Below are 23,539 nucleotides of genomic sequence, written 5' to 3'. Positions count from 1 at the left end.
TGAGGGTCAGGGGAGGCCCCAGCGCAGAGGGGCTCACAGCTGCCCTCTGTCCCACCTAACACGTCGAGGAAGAAGAGAAGGCGCCCGCAGACTGGAACAGAGGCGGATCCAGCTGCTCTGGACGCCCGGCCTCCAAAGAGGCTCAAAGGGATTCTGAAACCTGGGGTGAGGACCGCACTCTGCCTGTGTCTTTCCTTCCCCCCACTGGCCAGCTCTGGGACACGCCTCGTGGCCACCAGCCTGCACTGCAGGGTCTCTCTAGGGCCCGGGCAGTCGGGAAGGTCCGTGGAGAGAGGGGCCCTTCTTTTCCTCCACGCCAGCCCCTCATTCTGAGCCTCAGGCGCTGCTTCAGAAGCCCAGGGCTCTTCGTGTAGGTCCCTGGGCTTCATCAAGGCCACCACTGGTGACCCCGCTTGGGCACTTGATCAGTGCCACCACTTCGATCTTAAGTTTCAGATTTTGGTAATAATTCAATTTTATCCTACTTCATCTAGAATGGTGACAACTGTCACCTTAGACCGTCTAGACAGCTCCAACAGCTGGCACAGCGGGGACCAGATCAGGCTTGCCTGGAGATGTCATGTGAGATCTCAGCTGCCACCCCAAGACTGGGCACTGACTCCTGAGCCTGGCCACTGCACTGTGCTCAAACAGAGCCCCAGGTGCCCAGGGCCGACGTGTCCCACCAAGGGCCCACCACAGCCGAGGAGGGAAGGCTCACTCCTAGCCGACCCACAGCTCCTGACTCTGGCCTCCGCTGGCCCTGACCCCCCACTGTGGATACCTGAGATGATGGCATAGGCCTGGTGCCCCGAGCCCTGCCTGGCCCCCTGACGAGGAATGCAACAAGCCTGGATCGCACAGCCTTGCCACACCCAGCCTTGTGAGCCTGGCTGCCACTCGGAACCTCAGTTTCTTCTTCTGCAACATGGGAACAGCAATCCTCACTTTCCGGGACTGTCATCAAAGACAACATGTAACTACATGAACGCAAGACTCATCCCTGGTCCACAGGGTGCAGTGGAGCACAGGGACACACAGGCACAGTGCAAGCACGCTGTCGCACATGGCAAGAGTCATCAGTGTTATCTTATCATTTACGTGTTGACCACAGTTTCCAGGGATGGGGCCCAGGCCACACAAGGTGCAGGGCTCCGGCTACAGGTTCTCGACATGAACCAGGCTGTCCTCATTCCTGGGGAGAAGGGTCAGTGTGGGCAGGAGACTGACGAGGCAGGTGACCCAGACCAAGGCGGAAGTCCCCGCTGCCCCACCGCTCTGTTCAGGAATGTCACCACTGGCCATCTTGGCTCCTAGGAGGAGAAGGAAGCCCTTTCCGACTCAGTTCATTTCCCTAAGGACAAACCTGGTCATCTCCCTTTTCCCCTGATGAACTTCCGTGTCTGGTGGGGGAGAGGAAGAACTCACCTGAATGGCCTCGCAGAGGTCAACTCAGCCAGCTGCCCCCGCTTCTGCACCAGGCCCTTGACCCTCAGGCCTAGAGGAACCAGGCAAGGAATTCCCCGAAGGCTCTGGGCCCAAGCAGTTCAGCCCCCCTTCTCCACTAAGGGCCGCCAAATACATGGGCACAGACTTCTCTGTCCTGGGGGTGGGGGGCTCCCTGCAAACCTACCCCCAGCCCAACTGGGGTTCAAAACCCCACCATCCTGTTCAAAACTATCCTTGGCTCCCCACGGCCACAGAATAATGTCCCAACTCTCCGGATGGCTCTCGAGCCCCTGCACGCTCCATCCCAACCATAGCTCCAGCCAAGCGGGCTGGTTTCCGGTCTGGGGAGCATCTCTGTGCCATGTCTCTCCTCTCCACTCCAGCTGAGGCGCAGCCTGAGTGGCAGCTGGGGCCCCATGCCTGGGCCCACCAGACAGCACCTCCCCTTCCAAGGAGCTGAGCCCTGCACACATCACCGTGAACCCGCCACGTGCCCCGGGTCCCTGCTGCCGATTCCTGGAGCGCTCCCCTGAGTGTACCAACTGCCAGGGAGTGTCTGTCCTGCAGTCATCATCTTATTTAACCCCAGCAACTGCCACTATGGATCCTATTTAACAGGTAAAAAGACCAAGGCTCAGGGGGAAGAGCTGCGAGCGCTGGTCATACTCTCCAGGTCTCTGCGTGATGATGTGTTTGACGCTGTGGCCTCCAGAAGGTTGGGGCCGAGTGTCCTGTCTACTGCCGCACCCCTGGAGCCTACAGGGACCCGACACACAGCAGGTGCTTGGTAAGGGATGGCTGAATGAAGGGATGAGTCCAGAACTTGAATCCAAACTCTCAGAGGACACGGCTACCTCCCCAGCTTGCAGCTGGCTGCAGAGACACAGCTGCTCCCAGCCGACCCCTCTGCAGCCTGCCAACTCCTTAAAGGTAAGGCCGGGGTCTTAAGCATGCTGGTCTCCCCTGAGCCCCTGGTCCAGGCACTCGTACATAGCTGGCACTCAATCAATGCATGCTGATTTGAACCAGCTCACAGGGTTGTTGCTGCTTGGAGTCGGAGGGCCCAGAAGGTTCCCATGGAGGGCGGGACCGTGTCTGAAGTTCCCAGGCTGCTGAAGCTGTAGACCCCACCTTCCTGTAAATCCCTCCTGGCAGGGGGTGCAAACTAGAACCACAAATACAATTTCCAGGAAAACTGTGGTCAGGAGGCTGCCAAGCTCCAGGGAGAGGACTGCTCGGGAAGCACATCCTACCCCTGGGCCACTTCCCACCTGCCCTTGCACCCACTGCTTGAGTGTTGGGGGCTGTGCAGCCCGCCCCCAGGGACAGGCCTAGAGCTGGTCAGCTGGGCAGAGCCTGGCTCGTGCTGTGCTCGGGGGGCGGGGGAGCAAATACACAGCCCGGTCATCAGAGAGCAGAACGGCAGCACAGAGACGTGACCCAGGGCGGGGGGCACCGCAAAGCCTACCTCAGCATTCCCACCCGGACCCCACGGGGAGAGCCCGCCTGGCCAGCCCATCAGGCCCCGTCTGCTGCCGCTCCCCACCTCTCCCCACCTCTGCCCGGGCCACGTATCAGACCGAGTGGGGCTGCACAGGCACGGTAACTCCCACAGAAAAAACGCCTCGAAGGAGGCAGGATCCCCCCCTCCCCGCAGACCTGCTCCACGGCGGGCACAGCACGTGAGCCTATGATGTCCCTGATCCATGATGGAGCGGTACCTCGAGCATCCAAAGGCTCCGTGGCTCCCGGTCCCCTGGGAGAGAGAGCACAGTCCCGGGGAACTGGCACGTCAGAGCAGGGCCTCTTGCCAGCCCTTCCTTGACCAGCTGGTGGTGCCTGGGGCCTCGCGAAGGACAGGGTTTCTGAGTGGGTGGCAGAGCTGAGCCCCTGAACCCACGGCTGAGCCCCAGTCCCACCCCTCACGTCCCCACCCCAAAGCCCTCCTGCCTACCTGGGCCATGAGCTCCGGAGGCTGACGGCTCGGCCACCTGATTTGGTGTGGCCTTGAGCAAACGCACTGTCCGCTACAGGAGCCACCTTCCACCTGTGGCCACTGAGCACTGGACAAGTGGCCAGTCCAAGTTGAGATGTACTGTAAACGTAACACACATCCTGATCTTGGAAACTTGGTGTTAAAAAAAGAAAAGAAGGGCTTCCCTGGTGGCGCAGTGGTTGAGAGTCCGCCTGCCGATGCAGGGGACACGGGTTCGTGCCCCGGTCCGGGAGGATCCCACATGCCGCGGAGCGGCTGGGCCCGTGAGCCATGGCCTCTGAGCCTGCGCGTCCGGAGCCTGTGCTCCGCAACGGGACAGGCCACAACAGTGAGAGGCCCGTGTAGTGGAAAAAGAAAAAGAAAAGAAAAGCACACATCTTCACTCACGACTGATTCCTATTGCTTGCACGTTGAAATGACACTGTTTTGGATATATTGGGTTAAATAAAATATATTACTAAATTAATTTTACCTGTTCCTTTTTTCTTTTTAACTGTGGCTACTAGACGATTTAAAATAATCTCTGTGGCTCCTGTTCCGTTTCCGCTACACGGAGCTGAGCCTCAGTTACGGCCCTTAAACTGGATCAGATGCGTCGACCTCACAGGGCTATTCTGAGGAGAAAATTCGACGGCTGAGTCTCCTCTGCAAACCCGCTCCCACCCCACCGGCCAGCAGTCAGCAGCCCTACAGCTGCCGCCTCTCACTCCACCTGTGCGGCCAGAGGCTGCCCTCTGAGGCCTCCAGGCGGCGGGCTAGGCAGCCTGCTGCTTCCTTCACTGGGCTGCCCACCCAGCTAGTGACAATGACGTCAAGGCCACAAGCAGTAATAAGGCACAGAAATAAGACCGATGACAGGGGTGACCACAGTGGCCCCAGGGCCAACATATTCCCTGAGGGCGTCTGTGCACCGGGCCTGCTGCAGGCGCTCCCACCCCACATCACACAGAAGGGGACACGAGGGCCCAGAGCAGGACAGTGACTTTCCCAGGGCCACCTGGCTGGCGAGCGGTACACCAACACTCCACGCCAGGCCCAACGGGCCCCGGAGCCCAGAGCCCGCGCTTCCTCTCCTGCCGTCCTAGGCGAGGGGCAGACGCGGGCAGGGGTATTTGCTCACAGCTTCCCCACGTGCGTCACGCTGAAGCTCTGGTGTCTCTGCCGAGGGACAGCTAACCTCACACCAGTGCAGATGCCATATCCCTTCTCTTGCCCAATACTTAATGCCGCACCTTCGGCCCACGTCTGCTAAAACGCTCGCCCCAAACACACTGCACTGTGCCGTTCCTCTCCTGGCCGTTTCTGAGCGCAACGAAAAAGGGTCTTTTCTGCCGCTGGCTCCCCGGCCTGCACACTTGTTCCCGTTTTTATTTGCCATCAATTCTTGGAAAATTCCATTGTCCAAGACTGTTCCCGATGAAAGTGAGATGGAACTCCTCTAGGTGGAGTAGGCTTGTTTACAGCCGGTCCCTACTACCCAGGGGCTATGGGAGGGTGCGCTGGCCCAGAGGTGGAATGCACTTAGGACCCTCTGCAAGACTGGACCATGGCACTGAGTCCCAGGCAGGATCCGTCCTTCCACAGGGGACACGTGATGCTCCAAGACAGAATGGCATGACGGGAGAAGACCACCCAGATGGCCTCCCCTGGTCTCAGTATCTTCCCGGGGAACCCACATGAGAAAGGGGCAGACAAGAAATTTGGGGTAATAGGGCGAGAAGAGCCCCTCACGTGTGAGTGTGATCACAGCCCCGGCCTGGCTGAGCCGCTGGCACAGCAAACCCTCAACGCCACCTTGCGCCTTGTTTGTCGCAGCATCTCAGCTCAGTAAGGGGTTTGCTAGGACTTTTCCTCGTGGGACACAGGAGGCCCGTTTCTCATGCCTCTTTTCCCCATGTCCAGGCATGCCCACCACTTCAGAGGGAGAGCAGGACTCCAGGAGGGAAGGGAGACGAGTGCCCAAGGGCTGCGTCCAGAACAGCCTGGCTGGGGGTCAGAGGGCAGGCCGACCAGGCCCTGGGCTCGGGCAAGAGCAGGACGGGCTGCAAGCCCCTTCCCTCCCACACCATGAGGCACTCTGGGGATGAGGCGGATGGCAGTGGCCAAGGGCTTAAGAGATCTTCTGGCAAATCACAAAAACGGGTAATGAAGGCTCTGCTTTGGGGGCTAAGAGGATTATTACAGACTGTGGATCTCTCCACCTGCAGGACATAACTGACATTTTCTGGGCGCCTCCCCTCAGTATGGCAGAGCCAGACTGCAGGGCCCGTCTCCTTTGTGCTCCAGCCTTGTACTATGGAAGGACCTGGAACAGGACAGCTGGGCCACACTGCTCGGGCAGAGCTCAAACAGCCTCCTAGGGAGGCCCTGGTGCCGAAACACGGGACCTCTTCAAGCCCCCGGTGCCCTGGTTTACCAACCAGAAAACTCACAGCTCAAGGAGTGCAAAGCCTGCCCAGGGGCTGGGAGGATGAGTCTGTTAGATGGTCTGATATTAGAATTTCGAGGCTACTTCATCAGTGTATGGGCCTAGTGGATATGATAAATAACAGCCATGCTTCCTGACAACGTCCCGAGGCCCTGGGCCAAAGCAGTCTGTGGTGAGAATGTCACTACCTCCACCTGACCTTCAGGAAACCCGAAGCCTAGTCCCAGCCTCGCTCAGGCCCATGGTTCCCCAGTGGTGGCAGGACCCACCCCAGCAGGGGCCCTCTGAAGAGGTCGTGGCCCACGGGCCGTGGGGGGCTGAAGAGTGAACGGGGCTCTTGTCACTGCTCTGTCACTCAGCAAGCGAGCAGGCAGCCCACGCTCAATCTTCTCCCCTGAAGAGGAAGGGAGGAGCCCTCCCAGGGTGGATGAGGGAGACGACACCCTGGAGGGGTGCCCAGAACAACCAATTCCCTCGCAACCCTGCTGCAAACACAGGCTGGTACTATTAGGAGTTAGGACCCCGCTTCCCAGGGCCTGAGCGAGGCTGATGTGTGAAGATGTGGCAGCTGAACGCATCCCCTCCTCTGGTCACCTCCTCAGGGAGGCCTCCCCATCCCTCCAATCTGAAGCCGGCCACCTCCATCTCCTCTCCCCTACCCGGCATTACAAACCACACCAGCCTGCTTTAGTTTCCTTATGGCACACATATCGCCGCTGGAAATTATCTGGCCTGTGGTTTGCTTGCTTATTACCCCCCCTTTCTAGAAAGTAGCTTATAGAAAGTAGTGGCGATTGTGTGTGTCTTGCAGAAATACCTCTGGGCCTGCGTGAGTGCCACCCAGTAGTCACCAGGGAAGTACCTCTGAGTGCAGACGAGGTGGTGGGGAGGGGAGAGGAGAGCGGAGCAGGCCCCTAGCGTCCTGGCCCAGGACACCGGATGGTACCGAGAGCAGCGGGCTCGCCTCGGTCTGCACAGCGCGCCCCACGGCCAGGTCCTGGGACGCGGGAGCTGCGTGCAGGTGGGAGGTCAGGGGTTCCCCCAGGTGGCAAGGGTCAGCTCAGAGCCCAGAGCTGCCCATCGTCTCAGCTCCAGGCCACTCCCGCTCTGCACTCTGCTCTGGAGCCAGGGCTCTGCCATCTGCCCCCTGCAAGGCTACGTCCACGGGAGGGCTGGAGGAGGGGGCAGGGCTGGGCATCATCCTCTCAGCTTCCTGTGTCACGGCCCCCCAGCAGGGCTGCTCACCCGCGGGAGCAGTCTGGTCCATTCACAGCACTTGCTTCCAGTCTGCAGCTTTTCCAGCATCCGCAGAGCCAACTTCTTCGCCCTCCCTCTCCTCAGCCCCACGGGCCTGTGGACTCCCAGCTGCCGGGCCTTCCAGAGGGCAGCCTCTTCCCGGGTGGGAGCAGCTGCCGGCAGTAGCCACCTCCATGATACCGGCGTTCACACCTCGGCTTCTCGGTTCTTCAGGAACCTGGTCAACAACTGTCCACAGCGACCTCTCTGGACACATGGGGTGGTTTCTGGCCCCGCCAGGAAGGCCCTGGCTAATCCTGTCAGCCGGCCCCACTCTCCACGCACAGGGCTCTGTCAAGGGAACGGCTGCGGCACAGCCACCACCCTCTCCACCGAGATGAAACGCGTTACAGGCCCCTGCACTATTTCAGGGAAGGCTCTGGGCCTGGTGGCCTTCAGTGACATATTATGATGTGAGCTCACTGCTACTGCTCACAAATGAAGCTTCTGGTGGTTGCCTTATATTTTAGAACCAACCATTTCTTTTGTTCTCCAAGACAGAAAAAAAAGCCACCCCTCGCCCTCCCCAAAAGGAATTATCCAAGAGTTCTACTATGCTCAACTTTCAAAGGAGGCCTTGTTAATCTTCTCGCCATAAATAGGCAATTAACACCCACTCCGAGTCCAGTCAAACCAAGTTCCTGCCGGCTTGAGGCAAAGGGCTGGCTGGCCCCCCTGCATGGCATTTGCTTTCTTTAGTTCTCGACTGTGGCCTGAAGCTGCAAGAAAGGCCAGGAATTCAGGAAGGCTGATTCGGCAAAGATTTTACAGATAAATGGCTCATGTCAACGGGGATTCTATGTTGATGCCACGCTTGGGACAATGGAGGACTACGTTACAAAAGGCAAAACGGGCATAATTTCACCCTGTGTGGGTCCCCACGAAAGCCAGCGGCCTGTACAGGATAAAGGCACGGGTAGGCGGCAGGCGCATCACCTCAGGCCCGGCTCATAATTAGTCACACGTCCGTCTCAGTGACCCCGCTCCGTGCTTCCCTGTCTCCGGCCCTCCCAGGGGCAGACCCACAGGCTCACCAAGGGCTTGGAGCTCCTTCCGGGGAGGCGTTATCCCGCCGTCCCCAGTAAGGACGCGGGGATAAGACAGGGAGTGTTGAAATCCTTCTGGGTTTCTCTCAAGCGGCCCCTTGCCCTGCAGCCTTCCAGGCTGGGCTGAGGTCACTGCGCTCTGTTAGTGGATTCACAAAGGCCACTGCAGGCGCCTCATTTTCCAGAGACTCTGCTCCAGCTGATGTAAACAGACCAGATGCGGCACAGCTTCGACGCGACCCAGTGTGACAAGCCTTCGGAACTGTGAGAGCATCCTCCCGCGGCCCCGAGCTGCCCCGCGTTCTCCAGCCAAGCCCAGAATAGGGGAGCCAGTTTCAAGTGGACAAGGATGGAGAAGCTTCGGCAAAGGAGTCGGAGGCTTGGAGGCAGGCGTGACAAGGAAGGGTAGGAATCGGTTTCCTCGGGGTGGGCAAGGGCAGCCTGGGCTGGCAGAGCACTGATACCTAAGGGTGTGGGGGCGGGATGGCCTCAAGGACACTCGTGGAAACAAAAGGAATCATGGTGATCGGCTACACTTCACTTCTACTGAGAACAGATCATGAAGAAATACAGGCAAAGTGAGGGCTGCAGGTGAGATAACAAAAGGGACTTATGATCAGCAAACTCTAAACACGATAGCTTAAAGACAGGTATCTCTGGGGATTAGGGTGACTGATTCTCGGCCCAGCGAGGTCTGTGACTTGGAAGCTAATGACAAGATCAACTCCCTGGCTGGGCCTATTGGTCGCGCCTCCAGAACGTTTCAGCCCCTGACAGGAATCAGCGTGTCCCCTGCCCTGGTCTGGCCCACGGTCCTATCTGCCAACAGCCCCCTGCCTCCCCCACCCCTCAGTCCATGCTGCTCCCCCCAGCCAGGAGCATGAGGGCGGGGCTGTCACTGCCCTGCTGAAAACTCTAACGCTTCCCCCTGTGCTCAGAATAAAAGACAAACATCTTCAGAGGACCGACCGAGAAGGCCCTGCGCTCGGGTCCCCTGCCCCCATCATCCGCTCTGCCCCAGCCACACGGGGCTCCTCCCAGCCCCCTCCTGACTCTGACCTTGGCGCACGCACTCGTGCAAGCCCCCGTACCCACCCCACCTGCACTCTTCCAGGGCCGCCTCAGGGCTTATTTCCGTGGTCACAGGATTCTAAGGCGCTGTGAGAACATTCTGGAAGCCTGGCCTCTTTTAAATGCTACCAGGGACCAGAGATGCCCCATGCACACAGCAGGTGGACAGGGCACTGACAGCCACACCAAGTTCCTGGCCATTCACTCTGCCGCCCAACACAAGACTTCAGCAGGGACGCGGAACCACCACGCGTGGGGACTTGCCTTGGAAACGTCCAACACAACACAGCAGACGTTTTCCAGACGTTCCCCACAAAGCAGGGCCGGAAATGTCCTCAGATGCGCCTCCCACAGGCCCACAGGCTGTGGGCTCCTGGGGCAGGGCGTCCACCTCCTGCCTCCACGCCTGACACGGGAGAGCAGGGCCTAGCCAGTCACGGGTGCCCCAAGCTCACGTGGGGAGCTGGAGGGGCTCCCACGTGGGCACCTGGGTTAGGAAGCAGAGGCCCCATCCAGAAAGCCCTGGGCACCCCAGAGCTCTGTCGCCTCAAGCACCCTTCCTTCGGCTCAGAGAGGCTCTCAATTTAAGGCATGGAAAATCACCAAGTGGCGTTAAAAGCTGCCTCCCTGGCATGTCCCCAGTTGAACTCCTTCTATTTTTCTTTTCCCCAGGAGATCAAAGCTATTGTGTCAACACTCGGCCCTGATCCGAGTGACCTTAAGCAGATTGCTTATGCAACCTGGTGGCTGTGCCTGGGACACAAGGAAGGATCCAGGGGTCTGAATAGGGGTTTCCTCAAATTATGAGAACCCCCATCAGGGGTTCTGTGGTGTTTCTGAGAGGAAGGAGGGACTAGAGACAGCTGGAACCACTCTCCCGCCCCGGCCCGGCCCTGCCCCACGGCTGCAGGATCACGACGCCCCTGTGCCAGAAGCAGCAAGCCCAGTTGACCGCGGGAGCCCACGAGACAGGCCGCAGGGTGCGGCTCTGACGTGAAGGCATCATCCCTGGCTGGATGCACGCCACGTGAGTCCTGCCCACACCCATGAGAAACAGGAACTGTCATTCCCATTGTACAGACAAGAAAATGGAGGCTTACAGAGGGTGACCTGCGCAAGGGCACACAGCTCAAAAAAGCGGCAGAGTGGGGAACTGAGCCCCACCTGACACCAGAGCTCACGCTTTCTCCTCTACGCCGCCCTCTGTGTCCCGCGAGTGTCAGCTACCTGGAAGGGGCACCTGGGGGCAGATCACAGCGCAGGAGGAGCACTGAACCCGGTCTCCCCAGCCTCCTCAGGAGCCACGTGGCTTGGCGCAAGTCACCAGCTCTCCCGGACCCTCGAGTGAGGGGTGAACAAGAGCAGAGGTGGCAGACCACTTAGCAGTGGCTGCCAAGGTCACGGAGGGGAAGATTCTAGACTTCCTCTGAGTTCAACCAGAAGGACCACCGCAACTGGCCAGCAATGTCTGTCAAGAGCATGGAAGGAGCTACCACCCTTGGCATCCACTGCTCTGATGGCCTGGGTCTTAAAGGCTCCCTTCCTTTGTTCAAGCCCATCCTGTTTCCTCGCAGGAAGCAACTATTCCCATGTGCCCACAGTGGTTTTGCCTTTACTTTTATTTAGCATTTATGTCATCCCAGTTGGAATCCCAGGGCTTTCCATGACTATTCCTCAAAGATCTTAACACCCATCTGCATTCCGTGCTGCAAAGGGCGACCCACCTCTGAACCCCTCTGCTTGCTGTCAGCACAGTTCCCCACGCCCGCAGGAAGGATGCTAAGGGTGCAAAGGGGCAGGAAACTGGAGCCAGTGAGGTGGCCGGCCGCTGGCAGAGGGCACAGGAGGCCATAAAGGCTCAGGCAAGCCGGGCCTGAGCCCAGGACTCTGCCAAGAGAAAGCACAGCTGGCCTGCAGCTGCCAGGGCTGCCGGAGTGCAGCCAGTGGTGTGAGGGCCACCCCTCGTTCAAGGCAGGCCCCACCAGCACACAGGCCAGAGCGGGAGGCTGACCAGAGGGGGCCTCACCCAGGGACGACCCTGCCAGCCAAGAGGCATGAGTTGCTGATGAGCGTCTGCGAGAGGCCTTCCGCCCACTTCCCCCAGCAACGCCTCAACCTTCAGAGCCCATGCGGCCCCGGCCAACCTGCTCTCCTGGACTCGTCCGCGGGACCACGGCTCTCAGCGTGGTTTCTACCTCATGCTTCTTTCCTACCCCAAACTGCCCCCGGCCAGCTTTCACCGGCCCCTCCAACATCTGCTAACACAACAGTTGCTGCCTGTTCTGAGGCCTGCTCCGGGAGCTTCGGGGGCTCAGTGTGTGGGCAGCTGCAATCAATCAAACCTCTGTTCCAGCAGCCTGACCCCTCCTCACAAACGTCTCCCTTCTGTTGGAAGCACTGTTGAGAAATACAATTTGTTGCTCTTTCAAGCTGACCAGCTTGGAGTTAAAAATACAGCAGGGCCTAGGACACCCCGGGCATGGCGTTCGGCGGGTAATCCTTGATTGTCGCTTTTGCTGAAACCTTTGCTCACACACATGCGGTCCATGTCTAAATGGCGACACACAGCCCAGGTCTCACTGGGAGTCAACCAATGCTTGGTGGTCAAACCAGGTCTCAAAAAAGCAGTAATAAATAATGTCAGCGAAAGTCCCGCTAATGAACAACTCACGTGCTCAGGCTGGGCCCTGCCCTCAAGGGCACACACTGTCGCTTCGCAAAGAGGAGGCTGCAGCTTCACACAAAACACCAGGCAGAAGGCGCCTCGACAGACCACGTGAAGAAAGCTGCGTGGCGAGGTCAGCAGGACCGGCCCTGGCACGCACGAGGCAAGACTGACCCCCGGGCCACCTCTGAGCGTCTGGCTCTGTGGAACGAGTGGCTGCAGTCACGGTTACAGGGAGGGAGGGCCTTTCGGGGCCAGGTCCTCGCGCCAGCCCTCCCCACGGGGGCCTCCTCTTGACAGTCGCCCTCCCTCACTCAGGACCCAGCTCCCTGCCTGAGAGCCGGGCACTCAGGCTTTAAGAAGCCAAGACAATCTGAACGCAATTCTCACCATCCCCCTCCCCCACTGCTGCGAGGGACAAGAGCCACCGCTGCTGCCAGCTGGGAGCTGTGCCCGGACACCTGGCTGGGAGGGCAGGGCACCTGCAGGGGCGTCGGGTGGGCTTCTGGGGTCCCTTCCATCCTGGTACCACGGGTGACAGACATGAGACGAGAACGCTCACACATGCCAGCCTCCTCTGGCAGGTGGCGATTCTGATTCTCTCCCCATTTCACAACCCCCAGCTCCAAAACATGGAGCTTACCGCAGGCGGAGCAGGGCTGCAGGGCAGGCCTCCTTCCCATTTTCAGAAGAGAAGGATGAGGCAAGAAGAGGAAGCAGCGAGAAGACATAAGTGGCAAAGACAGAAGAGGGCAGGTGAAACCAGAAGGAAGGAGACGTCAGACAAAGAAAAGGGGAGGCTTCAGAACGTCACCCTCTAGGCCCGGTTCTGCCCCTGGAGATGCCCAGAACAAGCCCACGCCTTCCCTCCCAAGCCCTGCCATCACGACGACAACCATCAGGATCGGTCAGCGCTCCCTGGGCCCGTGTGCAGGTGATGTGTGTGTAGATCAAGATTCACACACGTATCAAAAGGTATCACAGATACACACATTTATACAAACATCCATACATAGCTACACACATACATACAAGTGCGCGCACACACACTGACACATTTACACAGCATACACACACACACACGCGCGGACATACGTGACTTCCCCGATTCCTCCCAACAGTCCTATGTTGGTGGTGGGGACAGTGCCGCTATTATCTGCTGCACAGAGATGTTAAGCAACTTGCCCAGGGCTGCCAGCCTCCTGCCCCATCTCTGAGGCCTTCTGATTTGTCAATGCCCCGCCCCCCCAAATGAGGATCTAAAGGTGAACACCATGTTCCAGAAGGGTCTGTTTCCTCAGGAGGGGCTGGGAGGGACACAGCCCAAGGGCACATCTACCTCTCAAGGCCTCAGCTTCTGGCTCAGAGCCCGTACCTTAGAGCGGTGCCCACCCCAGGGCCTCCCTGTGTGCACGAGGACCTCAGGGCGTTTGGCCTCTCCTGCCCGCCTAACTCTCCCGGGGTCCCTCCCTGGTCCCTTTTCTGTGGCAGTCTGGAGAGGCTCTGGCTACCATCCTTGCTCTGGGCGCTGCTGGTGCTCACACAGACCCCAGGGAGGTCCCGGCCCCGGTGAGCGCCTCTGGTGGCCGGGGTTTATCGGAGCTGCCCGTCGTCCCAGAGGTCTGACCGCAATGCGCTCACTCTGTGCCTTCAGCTAGAGTCTCTCACGCACCTGGGCCCAGAGCCCACGCACACAGGGGCTCCTTGACGATGATGCTCACGCGGAGCCCCTCCCTCCAGGGAGGTGAACGTATAAAGCAAGGTCAAAAGACCCACGAGAGAGAGTCTGCGATCCGGCTGCAGGAAAGGGTAGCAGGACAGAGAGCAGCGCTGACCCTCGGCACAAGCCGGCCTTCCCACCGTCGTGCAGACCCGCTTGCTTCCCAGCAGCTACAGATGTGGGTAAGAGCACGCAGAGGCCAGGGTCTGGGGGCAGTAAGTCCTGCACCAACCGCCGTCTGGCTGCGAGCAGGTTCCCCCCACCCCCCCACCCCCAGCAACAACACCACTGACAGGGTGCCGGCTGAGGGCCCTACATGCTCCAGGCTGTGTCCAGCGCTCTTCAAATGCATAGAGGTGGCCCTGGGCCTGGCTTTCAAGGCTCCAGGAGGAGGAAGGCCCACCTCCCGAGGCCATGAATCATCTGGTGGGGGAGCCGAAGCAGGCAGCGCCCCAGGGTAAGAGGGTTGGCTGGGTCTGGAGGCCTGGTGGGGGGCGGCTCAGGGCCCATCCATCACCAGGGCTCTGGCCGCAGCCCCTCGGCCCACACGCTTCCCAGGGGCCCCTTCTCTGCTTTCCCGGGACCCCGCCCTCTCCAGGCCTTGGCTGGGGAAAGACAGGCAGAATGAGGGCAGACTCCTCAGGACCTTGGAGGGCTGCCTGGAGCCAGTGAAGCGGTCCATACATCTGGGCACAGTCCCACCGGGCAAAATATCTTTAAATGGTTTCTACCCAAGTGAGGACGGGAAATGCCTCCAGTGATGCCAGTGGTGTTATTCCAACTTGTGGCTAGTAAAATACAATTACACCTGTATGTTGTTTTTATTACCTATCTAGCTTATCAGCTAATAAAATAAGCTCAGCATTAAAAATTTAACTGAAGCCATTTATCGTCCCCACAACTCAGGGCTCTGGGTTTCCTTCAGCAGTCACCCAAATCTGTTACCTTTCCAGCCTTTTTACCTATTTACATTTCTCCAGGAAGGAAAATTCCACCTGCCTGTCCAACTTGAATGAATGTGTTCGATCACTGTCTAGCTTGGACACCCCTGGAGAGGCGACGGGAGGAAGGGAAACTGGCCATGAGGGCAGGGCCTGGGCTCTTGGACAAAGGTGGCCAGAAAGGCTGGACTCAGGGGTCAGGTCGGTGGCCTAGACCAGAGATACCTGCACCTCTTCTTTTGGGGGGACCTCTAGGCTTGGAGGGAGAACTAGAGGAGAAGGAAACGCCATAAACAGAAGCTGTATTTTCATTCTGAAATGAAAGGAGGCCCGGCTGAAAAAGCAGCACTGGCCACTGAAGGAAGGCAGTGGTGCCTGGGACGGGGTGGACACGACAAGCCTGCCGGCACAGACGTGGCCATACGCTCACGAGCGAGGCCAACCTCTCAGCGCCAAGCTAGTCCCCACTCCCTCAAGCCCAGCCGTGACAGATGCTCACATAACAAGACTAGAAAAGATAATGCTCAAACCGTGGCTCTGAGCACCTGAGGACCCCTGGACACAGAATCTAGAGCGCCGCGTTCTACCCACCACACCCATCTGTCCCCGAGTGGACAGGTGGTCACAAGGACCAACCCTGCTCCCTGGGCCTCACTGTCACGCTCTGATCCTTGGGACTCCGCAGTGAGAACCAAACGCAGGCAGCCCTCAGGCTTGGAGACTGTCCTGATGATGGCGTATTAACTCCAAGTTCATCTCATTCAAACCCACACCCAAGATCAGTGTTCGCACGAGGCAGGGCTCTGAGACTCGGAGGATAAAGCACAAGTGACGGGGTGTGTGGCCAGAGGCCTCGCCTACAGCGAACAGCAAGGATGATTACACAGGTGGCACAGAGCAGAGTGATCACAATTTCTTGATGGTCTCACACTGCTGGCAGTTTACTCAAACGAATAAGTGCCTCCTCCCCCCATTTCTCGTTCTTTAAAACTATCACCCACGGCCCTGATCTCGGGATCGGCGTGATCCGAGTGACACTGAATCCCGGCCTGGGCCAGCAGTTCCTACGGCGGCTGCAGGGATGGGCTCCTGGGAGAGGCTCCAGAGAAGTGCCAGGAGGGGGACCACCAGTGTCTGGTGACGCTGGACTGCCCGACGCCCTGCCTCTCACCATCTGTCGGCTCCTGTACTGCTAGCACGTGTGCAGAGGGAAAGAGCATTTCTGATTTTAAATGGAAAGAAATAGATGTTTAAAAAAAAACAAAAAAAGGGGGGGGGGCTTGATTTCATCTTTCACTGTATAGAATTTTTAAAACGAGGAAGTTAACCCACTTCCTGGGCATTTCTGACACTGGCACCCTGCGGTTGCCCGGGACGGGCCAGGAGCCGCGGAGGCTCCGATAAGCACCTGGGTGCTTCTGCAGCGCCTTCCAGCACCTTCCGGGGCTCTTACCTGTGCCATCTTGGCCAGGTCCAGGGAGGGCCTCTGCTCCTGCGCCTCCTCGGGGCGACGCCGCTTAACGCCGACCTTCTTGTCGTTAAGGACACACGGCTGGGAGCGGCTGCGGGAGAGCCCACTGGAGCGCCTGGCCAGCTCCGGCGTCGAGGCCGGGGTGCTGCTGGCTGAGGGCGGACAGTACTCCGCAAAGGAGAACTGCTCGTGCGAGCAGGAGAGGGACCGCTGCATGTCCAGTCGGGCCCCGCCCACGGGGCTCGGGTCGGGGCCCCAGATGTCGCCTGCCTGTCTGCAGGTGGCCGAGCCCGGCGCCCCCTGGCAGGGCTGACCGCCGAATCGGTGGTGGAGTCCCGCCTGGTCGTAGGGCGAGGAGAGCACGTTGGCGCGGGACGGGAGGCTGAAGCTGGAGCTCCTCTGCATGGTGCTGAAGCCGTTGGAGTAGCGCTGGACGCTGCCCCCGCTGTAACAGCGCCTCTTTTCAACAGGAGTCCAGACTTTGGACCCCAAGGGCCTCCACGATGTTCGGCAGCTGGACATCTCGTCGGAGAAGGACAGCGACCGGCACTGGCGCTTGCTGGGGGGCGCGGAGGGGTTCCCGCTGTGGTCACTGAGGCTGAGGTCTTTGATCAGGTTGGTGACCGCGCAGGCAGTCGCGGCCTCCGGGTGCCACAGAGCGCTGTCCTGACACTTGTCGGGCAGGCACTCCCAGATGCTGGCGCTCGGCTGGTCGATCTGAAGAGGGCACTTCCTGTCCAGGTCTCGCCATCTGTCATTTTCTGGTTCGTAAATGACAAAGAGAAACAGGATTTGAGAAGGCCTTCGTGCCAGCCCTCTATCTCCTCACCAAGAGCCTGTCTTAAACAGGACGTTAGAGCCAGAAAGGCCCTTAAAAGCCATCCAGTCCAACCTCGCTTTACAGATGAGAAACTGAGGCTCAGAGAGGGGACATGAGTCCCACAGTGCTGAGTTAGGAGCAGGGCAAGGTCTAGGATCCAGGCAGCCCCCAGGACTCCTGAGACGGTTTCCTTTCCAACATACCGCACTGCCTCCCAGGAAAGTCCAAAGCACTACTGTTCACCCCAAAGGCATCTCATTTTCTAGAAGGGAAACTGACTTGCCTCACCCCTGCCCTGGCCGGCAGCAGAGTGGGGGCAACGTGTCTGTTACATCCCATCTTAGGGCTCTGCTGCTCTGGGGCTGGGACTCGACACCCTGGCGGGAAGACCACAACCAAAGATGAGTCTGTCAGAACTTCCGAGGGGCTGGAGGTGCTGCCAGGTTAGTGCATCTGATTTCCATCTTTAAAATACTTGCTGACAATAGAAACTGGGTATTTCATGGATTTACATCCCCTCCACCAAAATGTTCCATAACCAACAACATTAGCTGCCAATCACTGAGGACTTTCCTTGTGTTCACTTGCTTTCTGGCTGAAATCGAGGACAAAGTGGCTAAAATCTATAGAAGTAAGTCTTGGGCTGCAGAGACGTAAGGGTACAATTTCAACTTACACATTCGGGTCTCTCCATGAATGCATGGATAAACAAGCTAACCCTGCTAGGAAATGAGGACTTTTGCACTTGAACCCTTACTTTAGAGAAATATTCAAGAACTATTTGTTATTCTTGTACTACGGAATCAGGCACTGTGCTGAGAATTTTAGGAGAACAAACTTGACACAGTTCTTGTATTCAAGTTCACAATACAAAAGCAAAGTTAAGAAATACGGTGTGCTGCCAGGGGTCAACATGCTACCATGTTTCTATGTTTTTCTAATCTACACATATTTATAAACCGTGCAAATGTGGATATGGAGAAAAGTATGACCAAGTCAGTCAGTAGAAGGAGAGAAGTAAAATCTGAAATGACATCCAGTCGCTATTTCACACACACTGATTCTCAGAACTGCAATCAGTTACTGTGCAGCCACCGTGGGTGGTGTAACCCGGCACAGTGCCCCGCACGGCTACCACTGCCGCCCAGATGGGAAGACCCAGGCTTGGGGGGGTTGAGTAAGTGGCCCCGAGCCACACACCTAACAAGTGACGAGATGCAAACCCAGGCGGACCCACCTCAAAGCCCTTTGCTCTTTTCGCTACACTGCAGCACTGAGGGAACCACAAGGCAGTCTGACCTTGGCCCTGCCCTCAAGGAGTTTACTAGTCGTTCAAGATGAGCCATCACTCAGAAAATTGTGACGTCCTTGCTCCAGGCAGCAAGGACTGTAGGACCATCTTCTCTACCACTGGCCACTTCTCAAAGGGCCCCGAGAGACACACCTGAGGGACTCACTCCATGCTGAGTGCCACAAGCAGCGACTACTGGACAGGTTCAAAGGGAATGAATGACCAGTGAGGCCCAAAGGGAGCTTCACGAGCCAAAGGAAAAGCTAAATCAGGGCTAAATGTGATGCTCCTTCCTCCTGGGCACCCTGTGCACCCATAAGACGCAGAGCCTGAGGCGCTGGGACCCTGGACAGGGGACATGGCAGGAATCGTCCAGAGGCTGTTCCCACAGGAGGGCCTTAGAAGCTGGAGAGACAGGAGAGAGATCTGCCGAGTTAGGCCAGCTGGGAACAACGCAGGACTGACGCTAAACGTGCAGTTCATCTCATCCCTGAAATCTGCCCGGGCCTTGATACGCGGCAAGTCTCGATAAGTGTTCCTGTAACCTAATCATTACTAAACCCTGACAAATCATTACTAAAAATTATCTTTTTGCAAATACCATTTATGCTGTTCAAAATAGGTCCTCACTACCTACCACTCCTCAAATATTCACCATTCTTTTTTTTTTTGGCCACACCGTGCAGTACGTGGGATCTTTGTTCCCCAACCAGGGATCGAACCCGCGTCCCCTGCAGCGGAAGCACAGAATCTTACGCACTGGACCGCCAGGGAAGTCCCTCACCATTCTTTTTTTTTTTTTTTTTTTTTTTTCTTCTTGCGGTATGCGGGCCTCTCACTGTTGTGGCCTCTCCCGTTGCGGAGCACAGGCTCCGGATGCGCAGGCCCAGCCGCTCCGCGGCATATGGGATCCTCCCAGACCGGGGCACGAACCCGTATCCCCTGCATCGGCAGGCGGACTCTCAACCACTGCGCCACCAGGGAGGCCCCCTCACCATTCTTTTAAAAGAGTTTCAATTTGACATTCGTCAGCAGTTGAAAGTTCAGTAAACTAATACTAGAGTAAAATTTTTTAAAATACAAACTAACCTTGACTGAGTCACGACCATCTCTGATTTAGAAGAAGAAAAGTTATCCTCGGAAACAAGTGAAGGTTTATGTATGATGATCTTCTTCAAAAGGATATGAGTGACAGCAAACTGGTAAACACAACTAAAATGTCCTACAGTAGGCGGCTGGTTAAATGAAGCACCAGGGAATACCGTGGAGCATGAAAAAAAGCAGTTTCAAAGAATATTAATGATGTGGAGAAATGTTAATGATGCAATACTAAGCATAAAGAAACAGGATACAAAACTGTAGAGACAGCGTGATTCCTATTTAGTAAAATACATATGTTATATGGGAAGATAAAAAGGAAATAAACGAAAATGTTCATGCTTGACTGGCACAGAGCCAGTTGATTTTTCTCATTTTTGTTTCCCTGGAGCGTCTACGTTTTCTATAAGGACAAATATGTGGAGGACCAGGGCCTATGACCCCATCCTCCTCTGGGTTTGCTCCTTTGGTCTTTTAGGAAGTTCCCATCAAACAATGCTCGCCACCGACTCCCCTTTTGGGACAAGGCATTGAGGTGCCACATGGGCCACAAATGTGGTCGATGGGGAAGGAACCAAGGACCCAACCGAGGGCAGTGAGGGCCCCAAGATGGTGCCATAGTGGCCCCAACTTAAGGAGCCTAGAGCCCACTGGAGACGGTCTCTGTCCCAGGCCTTGGGAAACCTGGGAAATTAAAAGAGATTGGTCCTATCCTCAGAAGATACCACTTTCTGTTCCATCTGTCTTTCTCGGCCCTGGAATTGTCCCCATCTCTAGGGAGATCGTGAGACAAAGGGCAAGTGGGAGCCAGTTAAGCACGAACATCCTGTCTCTCCAGTGGCTACCTTGTGATCTTGGTGCTTCCTGACTCGGGCCTCCCTACTCCAGTCCCATTTCCTTTCTGCCCCCAGAGAACTTTGTGAGGCCCACACACGTCGTGGGCCCCGTCTACTCGCGGTCTCCCCAGTAGGCCCTGTGCTCCAGGCACGCCGGACTTCCTATGACAGCAGAAGTCAGACAAGAGTCAAGGAGAGCCAAGATCATCCTTGAAAAGCCCTGAAACAGCCCATAAAGCCCACTCCTCCTGGTTTTGTGTACAAAGCCCTGAAGAGTACATAAAACTAAAGTTTAATCAATCGATTGCAGGAATGAGCACAGGTGACATCTCTGTGCAGAGGGGTGTGCATTCGACTTGTTTTGCGGTTTAACTATCAAATCCCCAGTGGGAACTGGGGTTGGATGGCTAACTCTCGCGTGCTCCTACCTGCCTACAGGAACCACCTGTCTCTGTTTTGAAGAGTAAGCCTCTATTGACCTTAATACATAGATGTCTTTGTTGTAGGGAGGAGTAAAAGAGTCAGTTCTCAACTCAACCCACCGGTTAAATGCGGGTGCAGCGCGACCGCCGTGGACCTGCGGCTTCCCCTCCCACGTGAGTTCTTCCACGCCTTCACACCTTTGCAGAGACCTGCACCAGTCTCTTACTTCCCACTGCAGAGCCAACTCAAACATCACCTCCTCTGCCGATACGCTCTCCCATACAAGCCCTTGGGCACCTGCAGCTCTTTGCCTAGACTTTCAATCACGTGGCTCATGTTAACTGAACTTGAATGATCTGTTTACGTGTCTACGTCATCTACTGAGCTAGAAGTTCTGGAGCACAGTCCCAGCATGACTCTCCCGTGCCCAGCACACAGCTTGGCACACAGCAGACCTCAGCCGGTGGTGGGTGGAAGAAGGAGGGTATGACGAAGCGCAGATAAAAACTACAGAGCAGACCATGGGTGTTCACTTGGTCTCGCTTATCCTCTGTCCCTGGCACAGGTAACCGTTCCTTGGCCAGGCAGGTCCAACCTGGGCTGTGCCTTGAACTCCCCACCCCACCACGGCCAGGGATGGTTGCGTATGAACTAGCCAGGACACTGGCTGGCACTGCAATAGCTAAGACACGAAGCACTGCCCTATACTGAGCACTGCTACTGTGTGTCAACACCAGCCAGGTGGCCACTTGTTCTGTCTGCAGAGCAGATAATACTTTAATTGTTTCTATCTTTATCGCTTCAAGAAGTACAATATAAGAAAAGTAAAAACAATCGAGGCTATGTTTAGCCCTTGTGTTTTCCCCCTTTGCTCAGGGAACAGAAGGCGATTTGTTGGGTCAGGTCACCAGACAAAAGAAACAGGAATAGAAGCTAATTTTTCATGGCAAACCGCCCTGAGCGTTAGGCCCAACGTCATGGTGTACAAAAGGCCTCGGTTCGGCTCCAAGGAGAGGATACTGGACACCCCCGCCCCTCCATTCAATACCACTTCTGCACAAACAACTATAACTCTTCCAGAAGTGACAATGGCCGTGGACGTGGGGATTCCACGGAGCAGGGCTCACTTGGTGTGGTGGGAAGGGTGTGGACTTGGGTTCGAGCCTCAGCTCTGCAAGTGACTTAATTAATCTCTCAGAGCCTCAGTTTCTTCATCTATAAAACGAGGGCACTGGTGATAACCACCCTGCAGAGCTATTCTGAGAACTAAACAGTTGCCTCGCACAGGGCCTGCGAGGACGGAACAGGCTCTCGAGACGGCAGCCGTGATTGTGACCACGCTGCAGAAGGCTCGGACAGCTGAGCCTCGGCCCTTCTGCAACCGGGGACCCATCTCTGTGGGGTCTGGCTGGAACGGGAACCTGGACGCTCTGCACGAGGATGTCTCAAAGTGTGGTTTCAGGACCACCTGCAGGGGGCATCCTCCGGGCTGTTAAAATGCAGACTCCCAGGCCCAGATTCTGATACACAGAATCTCTAGGGGTAAAAGCCTGCATTTTAATAAACTCCCCAGGTTATTTTAACACGAAGTTGTTGAGAACCGCTGCTCTGGACTGCAGGCTACACAGGGGCCTGGGTTCTCAAACACCTCTGCGGCAGCCCAGTCAGACCATCCAGACACACCAGGAAGCTTCTGCAGGGTTGACCGTCCCAGTCTCCAAAAATCTGGATTTAGAACGTCACTGAACACTGGTGTCCTGGCGTTTGTTTTGTTTGGGGCCAACAACAGAAAGTAGAATTACGGAGGAGGATGACTCTGTCCTTCAAGCTCCTCAAGGTCCCTTTTCACAGGAGGGGGTGGGGACCCCGAGCTGCACGGCATGTTCTGGATGGAGGGCCAGTGGGAAAGGCCCGAGAGGCCCACCGTTCACGTGAAGGGGATTGCGTGAGCCCCCCTCCCACCGAGACACACCGTGGCCTAGAGCTTCTCAGGGAGGTTCCCAGCACCACGCCTCCAGCAGATGGGGCACAGCCCCTGGACACAGGCACCGGCCACTCAGGCTCTCGGCGAGGCCCCCCTGCCTTCAACCCTCAGGGGCAGCTCCAGTTCCTTCACTTCCCTGCCGAGCCTGCCTTCACAAGGCTGAGGTCACACACAGGAGCGGCATAAGCGCACACGGCCCTCTTCCTACGGATGTGGGGCAAACTACGCAAAACACACGAGCCACGGAAGCATCGAGCTCTCTCGCAGATGGCCTGACTAGGTGGCCTCCACGGCGTCTGTCCAAGCTGAGGCGCCACGACCAAGCCGGACACTCCCCGAGGCACAGAAGCCGATGGGCCCACACGTGGGGACAGGAGCTCAGATCCCCCAGCCGTATCACAGGCTTTGGCCCTGAAACCAGCCCCTGACTAAGGAGAGAAGGCTGCTGGGTGCACAGATCCAGAGCTCAAAGAAAGAAAACACCCGGAGGGACACAAATAGCAGCTGACCTCAAATGTTCCTGTTTCCATGTCTGCCCTTAAACTTGAAGGGAGAGTCCCAGGGGCCCAGGTTCTGAGTGGACTACAAGCCTTCTTACGTGCAAAAGACAGAAGAGGTTTACAGCCTTGGATATCTTTATCCTGTGTTTAGAGGCTGCCTTATGGTGACATAACCACAGCAGAATGTGGTTTCTAGAAAAGGTTCAACACCTGAAGCACAGCCCCGGGGCACAGAAGGCTCTTGCTGCCGCCCAGGCCAGGGCAGCAGGCCTCAGTCACATCAAGGTCGGCTGACTCATTCCTGGATTTCACACCTGTCTATTGTGCTGACATCCCTGCCCTGCCCTGCCCTGTGGGTTGGGCTGTGCTAACTTGGTCTCAGGGCTGCAAGGACTCTATGCTTGATTTGGGGGTAGAAGCTCACCAACCCTTTCAAGGGGAAACTCAAGAGAATTGAGGTGTCTCTCTGAAACCAGCTTTATTAAACCGGTCTTACGAAAAGAA

The 23,539-nt window shown here is 57.0% G+C and overlaps 1 protein-coding gene across 1 annotated transcript in view; it reads right to left on the bottom strand.

Annotated features, from left to right (window-relative positions):
• FAM53B (family with sequence similarity 53 member B) overlaps nt 1-23,539 on the bottom strand; it is a 72,766-nt gene that overhangs the window by 32,754 nt on the left and 16,473 nt on the right. Inside the window, exon 3 of the mRNA XM_060098437.1 lies at nt 16,066-16,844. Coding sequence (XP_059954420.1) covers nt 16,066-16,844 — 779 coding nt within the window. The remainder of the gene's footprint in view (nt 1-16,065; nt 16,845-23,539) is intronic.

This window comes from Mesoplodon densirostris, chromosome 1, assembly GCF_025265405.1.
Source record: "Mesoplodon densirostris isolate mMesDen1 chromosome 1, mMesDen1 primary haplotype, whole genome shotgun sequence".
NCBI lineage: Eukaryota > Metazoa > Chordata > Mammalia > Artiodactyla > Ziphiidae > Mesoplodon > Mesoplodon densirostris.
The sequence above is the reverse complement of the archived record's forward strand: the minus strand, read 5'-3'. Positions and strand labels throughout refer to the sequence as shown.